Consider the following 20,345-nt stretch of genomic DNA (forward strand, 5'->3'; position numbering starts at 1 on the left):
ACAGCAGGGAGAAAAAGCACTGCATTGTTTCTTTCTGTAGCAGTAGCATCAGTTTTAATCTGATCTAAATAAACTAAAGGTTTTACAGCAGCAACAGGTGTGACGTCTGAATGTACAGATTGTGGGATCACATTTCCTTGCGTGTGACTAAAAGTGAAAGATTAATCTCTAATTATTTTAATTATGGGTTAATTAGAGCTTTTTTTTCAGAATAAAAAACGTATCATTTTTTTCTGTACTTTAATTAACTGTAAAAACAAACTAAATGAACTCAGTTGTGAGGAAAACAAGACGTCATCTAAAGCTTTGGGAAACAGTAATTGACATCATTTCATGGCCGAACAACTCATCCATAAATGAAGCCAATAGCAATGGATTATTATTAAGGTACACATATTCACGATCAATTAGTTGCTGCATATTAGTAGCATATTGACTCTTAATTAGTCATTATAAAGCACTTATTAACACCTTATTCTGCATGACCATATTCTACAACTACTAGGCCACTAAGTAAGGTTTTCCCTTAATAACCTCCTAATTTCTGCTTGTTAATGGCAAATAAGGAAGCAGTTATACATTAATTACCATCTTAATATGCTTTGCTCAGTAAGGGCCTTATAAGGTGGCAGTACCACAAAAATAGTCGTTCTCTGTTAATAACACTTGATAAATATGGTCTTTTCTTGTGTAACAAAACAGTTTTAATAGAGTCCAAGTGACTCTAAATTAAGTCTGTCTATATTACAAAATATATTAGCCCACACAGCTTCCCTATTCTAAAGTTGCCTCCTCTTCACACTTGTCAATTCATTATAGCGCACAACTACTGTAACCAACAGACCTTGAAAAAACATAGAGATCTATTGAGATACACAGGTTCTATTCCCATTCAGTGGAAGGAGAACAAAGAACATCTCTATTAAAAGATTTGTTTGAGGCTTATAAAATATACGGCCTAATCTTGCTATATAATTTACAGCTGACAGACATTTTTGGTGTGTAACGAATCACACAGATTTTTAACCATATATGTATGTATTTATATAGGAGATATTTGTACTTGTGCTGACTTTGTTCTTCTTTTCTTCCCATTAATAAGCAGCATTAGGAGGTTATTGATGGAAAACCCTGAGTTAATGTGCTGGTAGTTGTAGAATATGGTCATGCAGAATAAGGTGTAAATAAGTGCTTTATAATGATTAATTAAGAGTCAATATGCTACTAATATGCATGCTTATAAGCAACTAATGTGTACCTTAATATAAACTGTTACCAAACAGGGTTAGTTGCAGCCCTAAAAAGGACAACAAAGAATCTGCTCATCAAACTGTGTTGTGTTTTGGAAACACCAAACAGAAGGGAAACTACCATGTCGATGTTGTTATTGCATTATAATTGGACATTGACAACAGTGTAATACAAAGCCATCAAAATAACTTGTTCTTCTCAGTGTTACAGTGTTCTAGCATCAGTTTCATTACATGACCCAGTGACATATTCATCAACTCTGCAGAATGAAACAAAACTAAAGAATAGCTTCATACATTTGGATATAATTAAAAGGTTAACACCGAGAGGTTTCTTAAGACATGTGTTTACCTACACTGAGTAGTAGGTGCAGCGTCGCCTCTTCTTCTTCTTCTCTATGAACAACAAGTCACTGCATCACACGCTGGAAGTAGTTTGGTATCATTCTGCTCCCATTCACCGGATGCTTGTTTTTTCAGCACCATGCACCACAATGCAAAACTTCTAACGAAAAGGAATTTAAAAAATGCATGAAATGAGAAGAAACGAAGGCATTTTGTTCCTAACACACTCCCTTTTCTTTTTTTACACTCCATCTCCCGACTCTCTCTTCTTTTAATACTGCCTTCTGTAATGCGTCAAAACGATGAAGATCAAATTCTTCATCGGTTACACAAACATGGTTTTAAAATAGACATCACATCACTTTATATAAAAACACTAGCTATAAAAAAAAAATAAGTCGACACACTCCACAAACTTGGAGACCTTCTCGTTCTCACACAAAGACCTTCAGTAAAAAGGTTCAATAACACTGATTTTCTGTAACATCAAACAAAGTAAGACAGAAATGTGCTGCAGGTAACTTTCCTTACAGCATGGAGTGTGTTAACGGTGATCAAACACCACTGGTCCATCAGTCAGAGAGCTACACTTTACTATGAGCCTTGTTGCAACTACAGTTTCCTCTTTTACTGAAAATGAAAAGAACATAAAAACCAGCAGAATTCATTAAAGAGATAAAGATATAACAGCACATGCTTGTAAAACTCATCCATAACAGTAACATTGAGTGGTTCAGGACAATACTGTCATTCAGGTAGGCCTTGCAGTAGCTGTGTCGCTCACCAGGCGAGGTACAGTGCGATCTCTGCTCAGTCCTGTTGTTGGTCTACAGCGCAGTGCAACACAGTGCAACGTTGGGGATTTAAATCACATTTTCTTTTGCTTAGTGTCAAAGATCTACTTTGTGTTAGCTGTTGTCTTTCATTTCTCCCATATTGTGCTGTTCTTGTTCCACTGCCAGCAACTACAACAATGACATGCAGGGTCATGTGACGCGGTCGAAGGGAAATGCTCATCAGCGTGCTTGTAGTTTCTGGAAAAAGCCGGAAGACGAATAAAGCACTTGGGAAATCATCACAGTTGCTTCTTCTCCCGTTCCCTGCCATTATCCTCTCTGTGCAGGCAGAGTCTCCCAATAGAGTGCACTCTAAATTAAAAATAGTAGGAGTATACACTGGAATAAAACAAACTCATGACGGTAGTGTTGTGGTTCCTAGTAGTGCTGAATGCTGTGGGTGTCACGCACACACACAGGTTGTTCTGTTCCATTAGTGTTTGTGGTTAAACCCGGCCGACCTTTGCGTCGCCGATGGCACCCCAGACGTCGAAGACAAACTCGTCTGGGAAGGCGAAGTCTCCCAGGGTTTCATCTAAAGCCTCGGCAAACTCGTCGGGGTTCTTCTTGTCTTTTCCCAGCTCCACCATGGTCGCCGCTGAGGAGACAAAGGAGGTCAGAGATCCTTTAGTGAGCACAAAAAAAAATGATGGTGGCAAACTGCTGTAGTGCTAACAAACATACCCAGCTCGCTGTCTCTGATGCCCATGTAGCTCTCCAGCAGGTCATCCACCTTCTCTATGGCCTTTTCCTCAAACGCAGATGGCTGCAGTGAAAGAAGTGAAACACACAGAGTTAATGTAGCATGATTATGTTTTCTAAACGATACAGAGTTCACAAGTGTTGTAAATACACACACCAGTTCCTCCACAGTAGCAGGACCTTTAGAGCGCAGCCGCAGAGTTCCTCTGCCGGTCCCCAGCTGCACCCCAGATGCTGACCTGGACCCTCCAGACCTCTGGCTGATCATATCTGCACACAGAAACAAATCCCTTTACCTGCTTTGAGTGATTTTCTAGCTTTGACAAGGAAATACATGTACTGGAAGCAGAAGCTTGTTAACCTGTGTGGAAACTCCTGTGTGAACAGCCAGGCTACTGCTGACACGAGAATTTACATGTCACAGAACTTCACAGCCTCGCTTCTACTCTAAACCCAGTGTAACTCTTCACCAGTCTGTACAAGTTTCCAGAGACAGCAAGAGAGTCCCGGACAGACGATTCAGTCAAACAACATCTGTGATTGTAGAGCTGAACTAACAAACACCAGGAGTCAGCCCATCTCTGGGATGACTCCATGTTTTCCTCCTCCCATACCTACCAAAGGCCTTGAGAGGCTCCGTGAGCTTGATGGTGAACTCCTTCCCTTTGGGCAGCTCCTTCAGCATCTTTGCCACCTCGTAGTGTCGACACCCTATCAGGCGATGGCCGTTGATCGACTCGATCATATCGCCCACGTTGATGACCTGGATCTGGTGGATGATGCTGCCCTCTCGGATTCTCTGAAAGCGGCAGAACTCAAATAAATAATCCAACACCACTTTAATCAATTCATACTTCATATTCCATGCAGGCAGCCATCATCTCCCATAAAGTCCAAGGACGTACTTTTACTGTATCCTTGAGTCAAAAGAAATCAATTTTGTTGGCTATTTTAAAGATCCTCACCTTGATGAAAGCATAGCCAGCTCCATTATCTGTGATCGTTAATCCTAGAGCATCCTCTCCTTTGTACACCTCGATTTCCTTTCGCTGTCCTTTAATGTGGGCAAAAATAAAGTCCTCTAGCCCGATCTGGCCTCCCAATAGTTTATCCATGTCCACCTTGTGAGTGTTCAAAGTGCAAAACATAACCTGTGAAAGGCAAAAAACAAAATATTTACTGCAATGTTTTCTCCCCTGGTGAACTGGAGCAAACCTGCATTCATAGTCACACTTGTCACAATCAGCACAATGACTCACCTCAGATGGTGGTATCCCAAAGGCCTCTCCAATCTTGGCATAGAGCTCCCGCACATTACTGAAGCCCTCGATACGGCCTGTGGGGCTGCCATGGGCGAGCTGAGTGTGAAAGATGAGGCGAGGTCGCATGCTGCTGGGTGGAGGAGGCAAACCTTCTGAGGTGGCACCTTCTCCCAGCCCAACGACACCTCCATCTAGGCCATCCATACCCGGCACATTGAGACCTGCACGGATAGGCTCCGCTTCCTCGTTCTCCACTAACGGAGAGGCCTTCTTCCTTCTTCCCAAGCCCAGAGGCATAGTAGTGCTGCAGGGGGAGCAGAGGGAGGGGAGGGAAGGAGGCTGCTGTGGAGAGTTATTCTACAAACCAGGCCAACATACACCTGTTCAGCCAAATCAGCTGCAGGTCTGTTGGATGTTTACGCCAATGTAACAGAAAGGTCCTCCAGACCAGCTTGATAGCTGTCTCAACCAGGAGCTGTACGGATTTGCAAGTCCACACATCAGAGCAGTTCACATAGCTGGATCTGTCATGTCCAGCATCCTGCAGTGGTTGGTCTTCAGCTGTAGAACAGAGACAAACACCGTGATTTTCATTTGACCAGGCAGTGAAATCTCAGTTTCAACTGTGGTTTAAATATGCTGCGACATTAAGTCTCATTTAAAGTATTAGCTATAAAATGTTGCTACCATTTAATGAGTGTCTCAGCATAGCTTTTCTTTCATACCTTTAATTAGACTGTTAGAACAGCAGACAGAGCGTATGTTAGCTGCTAGCTGTGAGGCACAATTTCCACATATCTTTCACTTCTAGCAACACGAACACTGACAACTCTCAGCTAGCAATTTAGCATGTAGCTGCCAATATTTGTTAAACCCCTTCGGCACAGGGTAACGCAACCATTTTAAAGTGGCTTGGACAGCTGAGGTTAGTTAGCTAGCTTAACGAGAATCGCTAAATGTGAACAGAAGGGAGTAAACATGGCAGGCCAATCATTCTTACCGGAGCAGGAGTTTATGCTAACTGTCGTTAGCTATTCCTGCTAGCGTAGCCAGCTAATGGTGCTGCTGTGAGTTGTCAAAAATAACGTCACGCTTGCAAAGAAAGTCCAATATATTTTCTCCTCCGCTCCAACAGACTGACTTTGCCTGGGCAGATTGTGTGGTAAGATCAGTGTCTGAGTGTCGGTATGCTGCTGTAGATTTAGCTGTCTGCGAGCCCAGCAGGGGAGTAACAACGATGCATTCAGGTTCCCTCGTAAACCCTAGTCTCCCAGTGGAACAATTGTTATCCGTCCGTGCTTCAGCAATAGAAAAAAGAGGGGTTTAACATGAGTATTAAGTGTGCACTTTTAAGTATTTTTATAAGACCGTTGTTGTGAATGTCCCAAGTATTAACATTATATAGGAGGCATACTTTTAGGAACAAGATTGGAGTGGCTCTTTCCCACAGGACGTGAGTGTACACTGCCCTCTGTTAGTTTCGGTGCATAACTACACCTCGGTCTACTATAAACGTTTTAGTTTGAAGGTTATAATCGGAGGTGTCACTATGCTATTATGTCTCGCTTGATGATTGTTGCCTTGTAGTTACACACTATGACCAACAGAGGATATAAATATAAATCATGTCTGTAAATTTAATGAGTTCGTCGAGCTCTAAAACTGGCCATTTGCGCTGCACAGTAAGGCTCATACTGTAGGAAGGTAATCAGTGGATAAATGTAAACAACTGTTGTCTGTAATTACTTTCTTCATTAAAAGCAACAACAGTGTGAGGTTTTTAACTTTCTTTTTTAAATTCACTTCCCTTTATTTAGTTTCGACAAAAGTTGTTACAATGACAAGTTTCTTGCACTCGAACGGCCACAGTAAGTAATAGCTTTCGTAGCTTGCCTACATCGGCTGCCGAGTGTCACTGTATGAACATGACTATTTTAAATAGAACCACTAATACAGATTAATTTTTTAGTTATTGCAAATTGCAAAGAAATTGCTATTTTTGTAGAAACGTTTTTTTGTTGAAAGAAAATATGAGGTAAAGAATGGAATATTAATTTAGACAACATTTCAGATGTGGGAATGCAAATCAACACAACATAGGAAGGATTCATTGCAAAATTTGCTTACAATATTAATTCATAAAAGCTGTGCGGATAGCTACGTGAGTAATTTCTAAATCACACAAACGAGGCAAAATAAATCCATGCTTCTGCGTCTTACCTTTAAACAGCATAACGATTTGAGGTTTATAATAATATGTGTTTTTCTTTCCTCCGTTTCGTGTCCAAGAAGTTTGACAGGGGTGGTGACAATCATTAGTTACGTGCCCTCTAGTGGCCACGGTGAGTTATTGCAACGGCACTAGTGTCAAGCCACATACAGTAATGAAGCGAGACTTCCGGTGTAAAAACGTCAAAATAACAAAATACCTAACCACTGTAGTTGCACCTTTGCTTCTACGGGGCAGTGTATGAACATTAACCTCATTGTGTAAAACAAAATTTAGACATCTGAAAGAAGTGTGTGGGGAAAATGCTTTAAATGCTAAAATGTCCTCAATAACTTTAACATGAACGCAAAAATTGATTAGATAGCCAGTCTCTTTAATGTTGAAATGCAAATCAACACAGCATAGGAAAGATCTGTTAAAAAATTCTCACATTATCAATTCATAAAAGATTTATTTTTAAAAATGAAAATATCTTGAATCCCAACCTGAGGAATTTCTAAACATAAACAAGAGGTAAAACATATCAATGCTTACGCCTCATTCCCTTAAAAAGGAAAAACAGCACGAAAAAAAACAAATATCCTTTTTTTTAAACAAAAAAAAAGTTACACGTAACAGAGATTACACATCTCTACATTCATGTTAATCACATGTTTTTGTAAAGTTTAACTTAAAACTCCAGCAGGAGCAGGATGAAGTCAACACTGCCATGACGTTTTGACAGTCAACAAAAAAATACTTCAAATGGGAAAATGAACCAACTGCTTTACAAGCTTCAATCAACACAATCAAAAGGTGCACAGGGCTGAAGATGACACACAGTTCAATAGTATTTTTTAGGATTCCCACTGAACTATGACACTACATACTGTATTTCCAGATACTGTACATCTTTGAGCAAATGCCATGAGGTATATGATATAAGATATCAAACTGAAATATGTTGTGCAGACTTTCAAGTCAGGGGCTCAAACTTCTTTTCACATCTCAGTCTTTGTGATATTTAATGCCAGACTGATGCACATGGTTGAAACCATGTTGGTTAAAAGAAAGAAATACTCACTGGCTGTAGATTAAATAGGCAGTCAAACAGACAGAGGAACGCAAATATCTAACAAACCCTTCTGTATGTTGCTTATCCTAAAAGGGTCAATCTTTTAGTAGTTTATCAGTCACACATGACAGGATAAAAACATGCTCTCAACACACTTGTGGACACACATATAATTACATAAGGGGCAATTATTTGGCACAAGTCTTGCTACAAACATTTTTCATGAGGCTGTGTACTCCCAGATAAACAACATATTGTAGAAGTAAACAAGAGGTGTCATCTTAAACAACAATACAATTAGTTTTCGTCCTGATAGAAATTTGATCCGTAAACTCAGATTAACTGAGCTGAGATTTTAAATCTGTATAATCCTGCCTCACAGCATGCAACGCTTGATATGTCTTAATTATAACTGGAGCCCCATACACAATTAGAGTTTTGTGCATATTTTAATTATATTTTCTTGTCAGTGGCCCATTATAACTGACTAAGTGTAGAAATCTGAAACACTGAAGCGACATCGACAAAGTGTAATAGCGTCGCCAGATCTGGCCAGACATCGGCAGTCGTTTGATGGATACACAACACTTACTCTTATGGTGCTTGGTCATTGTTTACAATCTGACAAGCAGCTTGAAAAAGACAGAATTGGGTCGGAGTTTAGAGCGCACATCTACAGCAGATTATTATCGGCATTCATATGGAGATATTGGTTTTTATAGAGATTTAAAAAATGAAGAAAAAGCGAATCGTCGTCAGTGTGGGGTTTTTTTTATAATGCTTTCCACCTCTTTATCCCTCCGCTTAGTTATTTCCTACATGCAACCAAAGCCAGCTCTAATATGATTGCATTATACTACTTGTACTTCAAACAGACTACAAACTAAATAAGGAACGCTTTCATTACACAAACTTGTCCCTCGACCTTCATATTTGTGCATTTTCTGAAGATATTTGTTTTCAGATGTTACATCTTGATCATACTGATCCTCTTCAGTCAGTATTGGTCACAACAGTTTATCCCATTTCTACCTTAAAGCACACAAAAATCAATTCCTCAGTTACTATACTAAGTTTTTGCAATTTGACAAACTTAAAAAAAGCACTCTGGTTTCTATGATTTCTCCTTCTTGGTGCCAAACCATGACCCATCACCTCATCTGTATACATCTTACATTTTCTAGTAACTTGACCTCTCTCAGTTTGTCATTGTGGCAGGCTGTTACCTAATACTGATACTGAACCTCAGCTGAATGCCAAAACCAAGCCTAAAGTAAGCTCTTCTGTCTAAACACACTCAGTAAACTGACAACATACTGGGTAAGCATATGGATTTGGTGCTCAGGCAGCTTGAACCAAATCTTTCCTGAGCCTCAATTGCTCAGGCTGAAAGCATAAGAGAGCGTCACTGTAAGTGTTGTTACTTGTTAACTTATTTTTGGCGCACAATTTGGTCACTTCAAGTCAGGGTGGAAGGATCTGCTTGAGTGCTTCTCGTGTGTTTTGGCCCAGTTTGTCAGGGAATTTTACTGTAAAGTCCAAGATCATGTCTCCTCTCCTCTCGGGGCACTTGGACAGAGGGAGCCCTTCTCCAGCAATACGCTTTTTGGTTCCAGGTTTGACAACGTCTCTGGAGGTCACAGTGATGGTTCGGCCGTCCAGCGTCGGGGCGTTGACCGTGCATCCACACAACGCCTGGAGGGAGACAGAGAGAGGATGGAAAACAATTATCAGACGGTAAAGCCACTAATATTTGGTATAGTTAGGATAATCAGTGATATTTACTTACATCTCTTAGTGATATTTTTGCAGGATAAATTATATCGGAGCCCTCTCTTCTGAACACAGGGTGGGGTTTATCTTTTACTACAAACACCACATCTGCAGGAATGTTGCTCGGAGTTTCATCCCCCTCCTTGGGAAAAGTGATTTTTGTCCCCTCCTTCCAGCCACGCTTGATGTCGACCGTTAAAATCTTGTCTTCGCTACGCATGGTGCAGCCGTCTGGGTTCAGTCTCTTGCGGGAAATCTTCATCTTTTTGGTGCAGCCCGAGAAGACCTCCTCAAGGCTCACCTTCAGCTCATGCACTACGGGCGGGTCCTTCTTTCTCTCTTGCGCTCTGCGAGGGCCTCCTGGGTGGGATTTAAAGGACCTGTGAAAGCCACCCATGTTGCCCATTCTTCCCATGCCAAACGGTGCAAAGGGGTCGTTGATGTCCATTTCATCCTCCCCATTTTGTGTGAAGAAATGATCAAAAGGGCTGCGGCCGCCGAAGAACTCAGCGAACATGGCATGAGGGTCTCCATGGAAGGTGTAGTTGTAGCTTTGACCGCTGTGTCCTCCGCCTCCACCGCCAGAAGAACCCTTTAATCCTAAAAAGGATGCAGATGAAGGAAAGAAATAGAGCATAGATGAGTTGATAACATTATCACATATAGCTTTCTCCACAGGTCAGCTGATAGCAAACAAGAAGAACAAAAACCCAGTCTTAGTCGGGCTATAGGAGGTCAATTCACACAATGAGTATGAATAAAACTATTGCAAATAACCCAATGATTTGTACTCTTATGTAAACATGTAGACATAATGGGTTGTCAGTAGAGAAAAGTATATGTTACATGAGTTATTTATTTGACAGAACTTTAATATGATATAAATTCAGAACATTTTGACCTGTTTATTAGCATATGTTAACTTTACCACTAAATCCCCATTAAAATTCTATCAATATTCTGATTGATCGGATCTCCGTCTCTGTCCGTGCAACATAATAATGCACACTGCAGCATTTCAGCCTAAAGGCACACATATGTGCATTTTTGACCTGGTTAAACCTGAATTATCATTCCAGCGACAGACTGACAGGACAGGCAAGAACTCGCTGTTTCCAGTAAGTTCTCCATCCATTGTGCACACACACACCCCTTCATTGTCTGGCTACTGAAAGATTATACAGAAGCAGCAATTAGTAGGATGCATCAATGCATCAACTAACAACATTTCACAGAATCGGGGAGTGCAAATGCATGCTTGCAAAATAATATAGAAACATCCCAAGTTGTATAAAACGTGTTGGCACAAGTAGAAAAACACAAAGTTGTCGTGAAGAGGAGTTCAGTTACCTTCTTCTCCAAAGCGATCATAAATGTCCTTTTTCTTGGCATCACTGAGGACATCATAAGCTTCAGCAATTTCTTTGAATTTATCTTCAGCTCCGGGAGACTTGTTTTTGTCAGGATGGTAACGCAGGGCCTGTTTTCTGTACGCCTTTTTTATCTCATCTTCGGAGGCACCTTTGGCTATTCCGAGCACTTTGTAGTAATCTTTACCCATTACAATGACCGGTCAGTCCCTCTTCAACTTCATAAAACCATTTCAGTGCAAATACTTCAGCTTTTGGTCAGCGCAACCAACACATCCAGCATGTCCGAAGATTGGGCCAGGTAATTAAGCTCCTCAACCGCCGCCGCAGCTGTCACCGCTGCGGAAAATAGCTAGCTTGCTGACTGTCAAGGTTAGCTTCTCTCACATGTCACACACAGTTGACAACGTTCTACTTCTCAAGACGACGACGAAAAATAATATCACGTAACTAAAACCACGCAACATAAAACACCATGTTCACAAATTAGCGTCTGTGTGTTGCTGCCGAGCTGAAAACCCTGCATGGAAACTTCTGGAAGAAGCTGGTGCTGCTGATGTGGGTCATCGTCATCACTACCACGCCAAGAGAATTCACTACCTACAACTTCCGGGTTCGCTTGTACAACGTTACAATGTCACAATTATAGACACAAAGAAGCGGCAGAATCAGTCTTTATAATAAAAATCAGACTAATCCATTCATCAGCAATCCTCCCGAATTATTTTATTTCTTGGTTGAATTTCTAGAACTAATCAGCTGCTTTCTAGATCTGTCATCACCCTTTTTAGTAAGAATTTAATTACCACGCATGCGCAGTCGCTTTCCTTTTTGGTGTTTTTGCTTTCCATAACCATACAATAGGCTTAACTTAGCAATGTGCCTTAGTTTTGATGACAGTCATATTTCTAAGGTCAGAAAAACTTAAAGTAAGTTTAATTAGACTTGCATCAACTCTTTTCCTGACCATCATGACTGTATGGGTAAAACTGTATGTGTAAGTTCATAATCTGTAAGTGCAGTGAGGTGATTTGGTGTTTAGAGGTTCTTGGATTGCTCCCAGACTTCATGTCGCCTATGGTTTGTAGAGAGAAACTGTCCTATTTTCTACAGCAGACTTTCTCTACTTAAAATGCTTGTAAGATGCTGTATAGCGCCCACCAGAGGGGACGAATTGAAGTGATTTATGTCCAGAGTGTGAGGGGTTTGCAATTGTTTACCAGGCCTGACTCAGGAGGTGTACATGTGCTGGAGGCTGGGCTGGTTAAAATCAGTTATTATACTTTTATTCAGAATTACAGACATCTTATGAATCTGAATCTGATTATAATGAAATTAGTTTTTCTTTGATTACATTAATGTCAAATCTTTGATTATGGTAAGAATACAGAGGTGTTTTTATTACAGAGGTACACAAGTATCATAGAATCTCCAGATAGGTCAAATAAATTGTGAATGTGCCAATATATCTACAAGAGAGTAAAAATGACGGTTCCTCTAACTAGGACACTCTGGGGATCAGTGGTCTCCAAGAGTGCCATGTTACAGCATTCCTCTCACGTCACACCTAAGTGTTGCCACCTTTAAAAAGGAGTTCAGGCCGAGTTAGTGCATTTTTAAGGTGATAATTTCCACATCAATGTCTGTTCACCAACTTAAAACGGTTTAGGTTAAGCACAGGGTTTTATTTTCAAATACAAGAGTCAAAAGTGATCTTGTAATGCAAACTGTGATACCGCTACATGCTGCTGGCTCGCACAGCTCCTCCTGGTTATAAATAGAACATAGAATATAGATATGCAGTTGGCTATGTGCGGTGATTAGTTGACCTGGCGTGACGAAAGGCATCTCTGATCTTCTCCCAATCAGCATTTTCTTCTTTTCCACCTCCTCCTCCCACCACAAACCTACCTTCAAGTATTTTAGAAACCGTGTTGTTCCTTGAGAACACAAACCTTCAACAACACAGGCCCTGAAATAAATATGTTTGGAGGTCAGGAAGAGGAAAGGATACCAGCCACACAGGTGGTCGGGGGAAGGGGGTTGTGTTGGCATGTGGAGGTCTTTCATCCCATGGATCAGGCTTTTAGTGGGGCCCTTTAACTGTGTAACAAAGCAAGTAGCAGAGCAGACAGGAGATGTGTCTGTCTTTTAGGTCTAATGAGAGCACATTGGCATTTGTCACTGGGAAGGGCTGCATGTGGCTGCCCAAGGTTACTAAGCTGGTGCAGAGCAAATCAGGCAACTTATATTTAGCCTTGCAAATGGCGCGCTGTGGATTATGTCTTGGGGCTCTCCGGTTTCGTCTTCAGTGCGTTTTGTTGCATGAAGGGGGGCTGTGGATCATGAAGAGGCTTCTATTCAGGTAAGAAGCAGGTTCACTTCATATTTCTCAGGCCAAGTCTCCTTCAACTTCCCCTCACTTTATTTCCTCCTACTCTCTCACACACATGCACTCCACCCGGGGGGGAAAAAAGTGTTTATGATCTAACTTATTTCAGTCACTCTTCTCCTGGAGGTGGAGGGCTATTCGGAGAGTCCCAAAGACACCGAAGACGACACGCTTGAGTTGGACTGACAGTTGTGCACAGGGTGAGCAGGGGGTTGCTTTCCATACCAGCAGAGGACAGCCAGCGTCACTGGACATATCATAGATTATTTCTCCAGGCTACTGAAGTTTTGGATCAAACTCTATCATGGATGTCCTCGCCTTAGAGGCAAAGAGTGTAAATGGAGCAGAGACTGATAAGAAGTCTGCACCGAGGCCAAAGCCGAAACCTCCTAAAAAGGCCAAAAGGATTGTTTACTTTGAGGTGGAGATCGTTGACCTAAAGACTAAAGAGAAACTGCTGCTATTGGACAAGGTGAGTGTCAGGATGATGGAAGGTTTCTGATTACACTCACCTTTTATATTGACCAGGATGATTTTTTAGAAGACTTTTAATATTGCTTTGATGCCTTGTGGTCACATGTTAAAGTCTGATACAAAAAGAGTGCTCAAGAACTTAGCATTCCATACATTTTATGATCAATTACTACAGTTTATCACCTCCCAGTGCATTCGTTTTAACATTTTATGCTTTAAACGTCTTACGTGTGTTCTAAAAGTAGCACAAGCAGAGGATACGGTGCTCAGCGGAAACATGTTTGTTTTAGCTCAAGAACTTCAGGGTCATCGCGGTGAGCAGACGGGTAATTTTACAGATAATCATCCACTTCATAGGCGGCACGGTCAAGTGCGGCCATTATCAGTTACGTCTCTATTGAACGATGGTTGCAGTTAGGAGGTGAGAATTCCCATTTCATCTGGTAGGAATTCTCTGTTCCAGCTACAGCACATGCCAGTGCTGCACGGGACCGACTGGCAGGCAGACACACATGATTAGCAGCTTGTATATTTGAGGAAGTATAAATGAAGAAAATGCAAGTCTGAGAAATTCAAGAAGTCGTGAAAATTTCTGCAGTAAAAACCGGTAAGCCTGCCCACTAATCATGCTGATACTTCTTATTTAAAGCATGGCTTTATTTTGATTGCAGGTGGAGCCGACTGCAACTGTTTTGGATATTAAAGCTTTGTTTCAAAAATCATGTGAGTATGTTTGAGACATGATGATAATAATAAATGATCTCTCAAGCATGCAAAGAGTAAAGTTCTTCTCTATTTCAACAGATCCAAAGTGGTATCCAGCCAGACAATCCCTGCGTTTGGATCCAAGTGGGTGTGCTTTGTACCATAAATTCTGCATTTATTGAACTCAGTTGATTGATGGGATTACTTTTGTGTTCTCTGCTGATTGTTGTGGACTGTGGTGTTTTTTAGAGGCCAAGAGTCTCAGGGATGAGGAAGTGCTGCAGACGCTTCCTGTGGGAACCACAGCCCATTTTTATTTCAGTGACCTAGGACCCCAGCTCACATGGGGAACCGTGAGTCAACATGTGCACAGATACACAATGTTTAGAACCATACAGTGGTTTTCATGTTTTAATCCAGTGAATCATGTTACGTTATGCATGCCTTACTTCACTGCAAACTTCTATCCATCCTTCATAGTATTCTTTCCATCGTGTTATTAGACTGAGTCTCATTTTCCAACTTCTTTTGGTAAGTAACAAAATATACTTGCCAAGGTTAAATATATAATCTCCTAAATCTACATCCTACATCTACCGCTGAATGAGGTCACACAACGGTGATTGAGCCTGTGGCCCACCGCCTTTGCATTTGCAGTAGTATTATTATGGACTTGGTGTCTGTGGCGACATTCGTGGAAAAAATCACAAGCAGCGCCCAGTTATACCTCTTTCCCAATTAAATTTAACGTGTTGATGGAGGTTTTTCAGATCCGGGAAGACCCACTTATAAATGCCAATTGTCTCTTTTCCCATTGCCAGTGGAGTATACTCCTTTCGGTCCTTTTTCTGCTGCGTCACCATCTGATGTCACAAACGCGCCCGAAACAGGGTTAGTAAACAGTGAAGATATTACGTTAGGTCTGTTTATCAAACTCTGAGCCAACAAATTTGGAACGATGTTCGAGCGCTGCTCGGACGGAGACGGGCAGAATTTGTAGCTGAGATGACAAGGAGTCCCAGAAGTTACGGACAGAGCATAGCATCGTGCCGGAAAGGGGCAGGAGATTAGCATGTCGACACAGGGTTTGTGTTCCCATTGTTGCTTATCACCTCGGCTCTATTAATTGTCTACTGCAGAGTCATTTGACCTGGGTCTGAATGCCAATTGTAACCTTTCCCACTAAGCAAAAAAGCTGTATGTTAGCGGGTGTTTGTAGTTTTTTTGACCAGTGGGAAAGCGGCTTTGGTGACGCGTTTTCCGTCACGCAGCAGTGGTTGGTCTGCCAGAGAGGGTAGGCGGAGCTAAGCGGCTGCTTTTCCGTTCTCTGCAAGTTTTGCGAGTAAACAATAATCTACTATGGCAGAACAAACAAAGAAAAGATCGATGACTACAGATACAACTTCAAAAATAATTGAAAATCCAAAGAAAAAGAAAGAAATTGGACGCTCAGATGAAGGCAAACAGTCTAAAAAGAAAAGCGACCGTCAGCGAGGAAAATCAAGAGTTACAATCGGAGCCAACCGTAGACGTCTGTTAATCTGGAACTGTGAACTTTGACATTATAACTTTAAAGTGTGGTAATTTAGTTTTGAGTATGTTTTAAAAAAGATTTTCAGGCATCTCGACAGCCTGGAAGAGCTGATCCTCCGGCATTAACCTTTTTCAGTGGAAGAAATAATTGTGTTCACATTTTCCTTTTTGCAAAACTATAGCTTAGAATGCAAAGTTTGATTGTAGCTGGAAGTCAGGGAAAGAAATGAGGCGTTCCTTGCAAATGCTAAAGGATTTGTACTTAATCAGCTAAAACAAGCAGACCTCCTGGTATGGTCTTTCAAGATTCTTGTACTTTAGATATAAACAGACACTCTCTCACCCACTCAACAACTCTTGAATATAAATATCAACCCACAGTGACAGATAGAGGTGGTTTGCTGTGGTTCGTTTTTCTCTCACCTCCTGCACCGCCTGTCCTCTGTCCTCGGACATCTAATCCCATGACCTCATTTCTCCCAAAGGTGTTTATTCCCTCTGACCTCTCACTTGCCTTTCACTGTGCCTCTTTACTCACCCTCGCCCACCCAGTCTCTACATTCCCTGTCCTTACCAACCCTGGCACCACTCCCAGCACCATGCCAGGCCTCAGACTAATGTCACTGAGGGTGGAGGGGCATGAGGTGCCACAGCAGAGACCACCAGCAGTAGCTATTGGTCAGGCTTGCTGAGCCGGGGCTCTGCTTGAGGTGCTGATTCAGGGATCGATTTCACTCTCGGCTGTGCTGCTTCGCTTGATCATATCATTTGTGGAAAGCTGGTATTACAAGCTGTCTTCTCGTCTCATGTGCTCCACGGGCACATGTTGAATACTATTATTGTTACACTAAATTGTTGTGAGTGCTGAGGAGGAGTACATGGAGAGCCAGTCTGGTGTCAGTTGCATGTTCTGTCTTTGGCAGAGGGTGTAGACCGCAAAGTGCTGATCTAACAGGGAGAAAATACTTTAATCTCACTGGTTAGTGTATTTATATAATGGGAATTTATATTAAGAGCTGTTAAATTTAACGCTGTTCAGGTATCCATTCATGACTGCTGTGTTTTGTGCTATTATCTGCACAGTTTTGCACTTCTCTAATCATGAACAAAATGAAGCATTTCTGTGTTTTCTTTTCTCACTTCAGGTGTTCCTGTCAGAGTGTGTTGGCCCACTGATCATCTACTTAATGTTCTACTTCCGCCTTCCCTTCATTTACTCTCCGAAATATGACTTCACCAGCAGCAAGCACTGGGTCGTACAGTGAGTGTCAGCTTGCTCGTGTATTCCAGGAGCGATTGCGGCGATGCTGCAGTGTATCAAACAGTCCCTGGCATTGAACAGATGCCGACTAAACATGACAAACACTAATGCAGAGCCAAGCGTAATGGAGCACGGCGGGGCAATTTATTGATGATAGATTGATACCTGAGTGTGTTTATTTGTGTTGCAGCTTGGCCTGTATGTGTCACTCCTTCCACTACATCAAGAGGATTCTGGAGACTCTGTTTGTCCATCGTATCTCCCATGGGACCATGCCTCTGAGAAACATATTTAAAGTGAGTGACCTTTGTTTGTGTTTAGTGCGTTGTTCAATATAGAGCCTTTTCTTGATAGTCTGACTTATTATAGTCCTTCCTTCTTTTCCAGAATTGTGGCTATTACTGGTGCACTGCAGCGTGGATGGCATACTACATCAACCACCCTCTCTACACCACGCCCTGTAAGTGCACAACACTGCAGATCTTACTTTAACTTATCAGTCAAAGTTGACCTCCATATTTCTTTGACACAATGACAGATTACGGGCAGCAGCAGGTGAATACAGGACTTTACTTTTTCTTGGTAAGTTTTATGAATGTTAAAGTAGTTTATTTTTGCCGACCTCCAGACATGTGTCCTAACAATCTATTTGGATCTCTTTATTCCTACAGTTCTGTCAAGTGGGCAATTTTTCCATCCATGTTGCTCTTCGTAACGTCAAACTACAAAGTGAGTATTTTCTTACCATCCATGTTGTGTCAATAAGCATTTTTCCATGAATGCAGTACAATCTTTGTGTGTGTGTTTACACATAATCGCAGGTTCAAAATCCAAGAAGATTCCATATCCAACGAAAAATCCCTTCACTTGGATTTTTTGGCTGGTCTCTTGTCCGAACTACACATATGAGGTAAGCAGAAGAAATCTACACTTGCATAACTTTTATAGGAAAAAAACAACGTAATTGCTTTTGAAATGTGTTTCTATGAAATAAAATTACAGATAATGCGCAAAAAATGTTTTAGCTTCACGGTCTGTTCAGTCAGCTACACAGATGGTCAGTGTGTAGCTTTGATTAAAGTGTTAATCTCGAAGATTTTCATTTTAATAAATGTCTGTGAAGTCACGATCTATCACCGAATGAGGTAACACAATGGTGAGTGAGCCTATGGCCCACTGATGAAAGCCTTTGCATAAGCAGTATTATGGACTGGGTGTCTGTGGCGACTTTCACGGGAAAAATCACAAGCGGCGTCCAGTTAGTGACGCGTTTTCCATCATGCAGCAGTGGTTGGTCTGCCAGAGAGGGTGGGCGGAGCTAAGCAGCTGCTTTTCCGGACTCTGAAAGTGTTGCGAGTAAACTGTAATCTACTATGGCTGAACAAACAAAGAAAAGATCGATGACTATACAACCTAAAAAATAAGTGACAACCCAAAGAAAAAGAAACAAATTGGACGCTCAGATGAAGGCAAACAGTCAGCGAGGAAAATCAAGAGTTACGACCAGAGGCAACCGTGGACGTCACACTTGCAACACTGTCTGGATATCTGGGAAGTGTGCTCCCGCAATTACAGTTTATCGCCTTAGGTGTTGAAACTGAGATCTTCGAGATTACAACTTTAAACTTTGATAAAAGAAACAGTTGCATCTTACATTAAAGGTTAGGTTCCTACATTTTTTAAGGCTCTTTAAACATTATTCTGGTAGCCACTTGAACTCTGAAGCAGGTTTCAGTCCTCTTGTTCATACTGGACATTCGGACATTTCTTCTTAATATGATGGGGGACAAAATCCTCAATCCTCATCCAGTGCAAAAATGTTGTTGTCAATTCTGTTTAATGACGAAATACTGAAGGCAACAGTGTTTTTGTCTGAGTAGCCAAGTACTAGTACTCAACTCAACAGTATCTGTTACTCACTTGCATCAGACGCATTGTTGCTGCCATCTACTGGTTACATCCTGCACATCAATCTCATCTCAGTGCCCTATGTGTGTGTGTGTGTTTGTGTTTGCAAACTTCTTGCCCACAGCTGGGCTCCTGGATGGGCTTCACAGTGATGACCCAGTGTGTGCCTGTGGCTTTCTTCACCCTCGTGGCCTTCATCCAGATGACTGTGTGGGCCAAAGGCAAACACCGCAGCTACTTGAAGGAGTTCAGAGATTATCCAACCCTGCGCTCTTCCATCCTCCCCTTCATCCTGTAGAGCCTGGCACAGAAAACAACGGTTGCTACACACATCCACCACATCCCTGATCGGGTCCTTTTTTTTAAAGGGCCTCCAAATCCACTGGATGTCAGAAAGTATGTGCTACAGTTAACTGCACGGATGGATTTTGGTCATATGGACTCCATGTAACATTTTCTTACATGTCACTCCATAACACGGGGCGGCAGTTACTCTGAGAGTCTGGTGAATGCAGGACTGTTACAGGTAAGCCTTCAGAGTTTAATGCAACAAAGTCTTAATTTTATGTTGTATGGGATCTTGAAGAGCAAGAGGATGAAGTATTATTTTGCTACTTTGATGACAAGTTTGATTAAGAGTGTTTAGTTTTTAAAATATCCCTTTATTTTCAATGCTTTTGGTACTCACACGGTTCCCACACAGCTGGGAGGCTAATTTGCATTGTCAGACTAGTGTGCAACCCGGCAGCTGACAGCTTTGTGGCCTCTTGCAGTACTCGACTGATCTGACTGATTCAAGTGACCTTACTCTAATGTACTAGTGATGTGTGGATTAGAAATTGTATGCAGATTACAACATTTTCCACCTTAACTTTTTGTTTGTACATGGATCAAGTGTTTGTGGTACAGAAAACAACACAGCTGACAGCATTCACAGACTCGTAGTTTCAGACATCAAACCATCGTCTGTGTACGGTGTGTCTAGTATAAAGTTATTGTGCGTTGTCAGCATTGTGCAGTTGTATTGTTTTTGTACTAATCTGAAGAGCTGTGCGGACACGAACACAGACAGAAACCTGGTTTGACGGTGCTTCCAAAATTGGATGGAGTTATTCTCTGAAATGAAGAACTTTGATTCTGTTTTATAAATTCTTTAAATTATTAAATGCCTTACATGACGTTGTTGTAATTCTTGAGCGAGGGGAACATTAAACGTGGAGCAGGATGTTGATCTGAAGTGGACAGTTTGT

The 20,345-nt window shown here is 41.5% G+C and overlaps 3 protein-coding genes across 3 annotated transcripts; 1 reads left to right on the plus strand and 2 right to left on the minus strand.

Moving 5' to 3' along the window:
• Positions 1-1,379: 1,379 nt before the first annotated feature.
• On the minus strand, positions 1,380-5,616 carry gipc1 (GIPC PDZ domain containing family, member 1). Its single transcript, XM_069674235.1, has 7 exons — positions 5,396-5,616; positions 4,393-4,956; positions 4,099-4,284; positions 3,752-3,932; positions 3,291-3,403; positions 3,116-3,197; positions 1,380-3,029 (listed from the first exon to the last, which is right to left on the minus strand). Exons 2-7 carry the CDS (start codon positions 4,690-4,692, stop codon positions 2,878-2,880), a joined length of 1,014 nt encoding a protein of 337 aa, XP_069530336.1. The 5' UTR covers positions 4,693-4,956; positions 5,396-5,616; the 3' UTR covers positions 1,380-2,877.
• A 1,377-nt stretch (positions 5,617-6,993) lies between these two features.
• Positions 6,994-11,348, minus strand: dnajb1a (DnaJ heat shock protein family (Hsp40) member B1a). Its single transcript, XM_069674690.1, has 3 exons — positions 10,803-11,348; positions 9,469-10,052; positions 6,994-9,374 (listed from the first exon to the last, which is right to left on the minus strand). Exons 1-3 carry the CDS (start codon positions 11,011-11,013, stop codon positions 9,144-9,146), a joined length of 1,026 nt encoding a protein of 341 aa, XP_069530791.1. The 5' UTR covers positions 11,014-11,348; the 3' UTR covers positions 6,994-9,143.
• A 1,982-nt stretch (positions 11,349-13,330) lies between these two features.
• On the plus strand, positions 13,331-20,297 carry tecra (trans-2,3-enoyl-CoA reductase a). Its single transcript, XM_069674404.1, has 11 exons — positions 13,331-13,686; positions 14,360-14,411; positions 14,493-14,537; positions 14,643-14,746; positions 17,072-17,187; positions 17,378-17,483; positions 17,575-17,647; positions 17,726-17,769; positions 17,859-17,916; positions 18,009-18,097; positions 19,220-20,297. Exons 1-11 carry the CDS (start codon positions 13,519-13,521, stop codon positions 19,391-19,393), a joined length of 1,029 nt encoding a protein of 342 aa, XP_069530505.1. The 5' UTR covers positions 13,331-13,518; the 3' UTR covers positions 19,394-20,297.
• Positions 20,298-20,345: the final 48 nt, after the last annotated feature.

Source organism: Semicossyphus pulcher, unplaced genomic scaffold, assembly GCF_022749685.1.
Source record: "Semicossyphus pulcher isolate SPU_LCO1_2020_fin unplaced genomic scaffold, fSemPul1.0.p SCAF_23, whole genome shotgun sequence".
In the NCBI taxonomy this organism is placed as follows: Eukaryota; Metazoa; Chordata; class Actinopteri; order Labriformes; family Labridae; genus Semicossyphus; species Semicossyphus pulcher.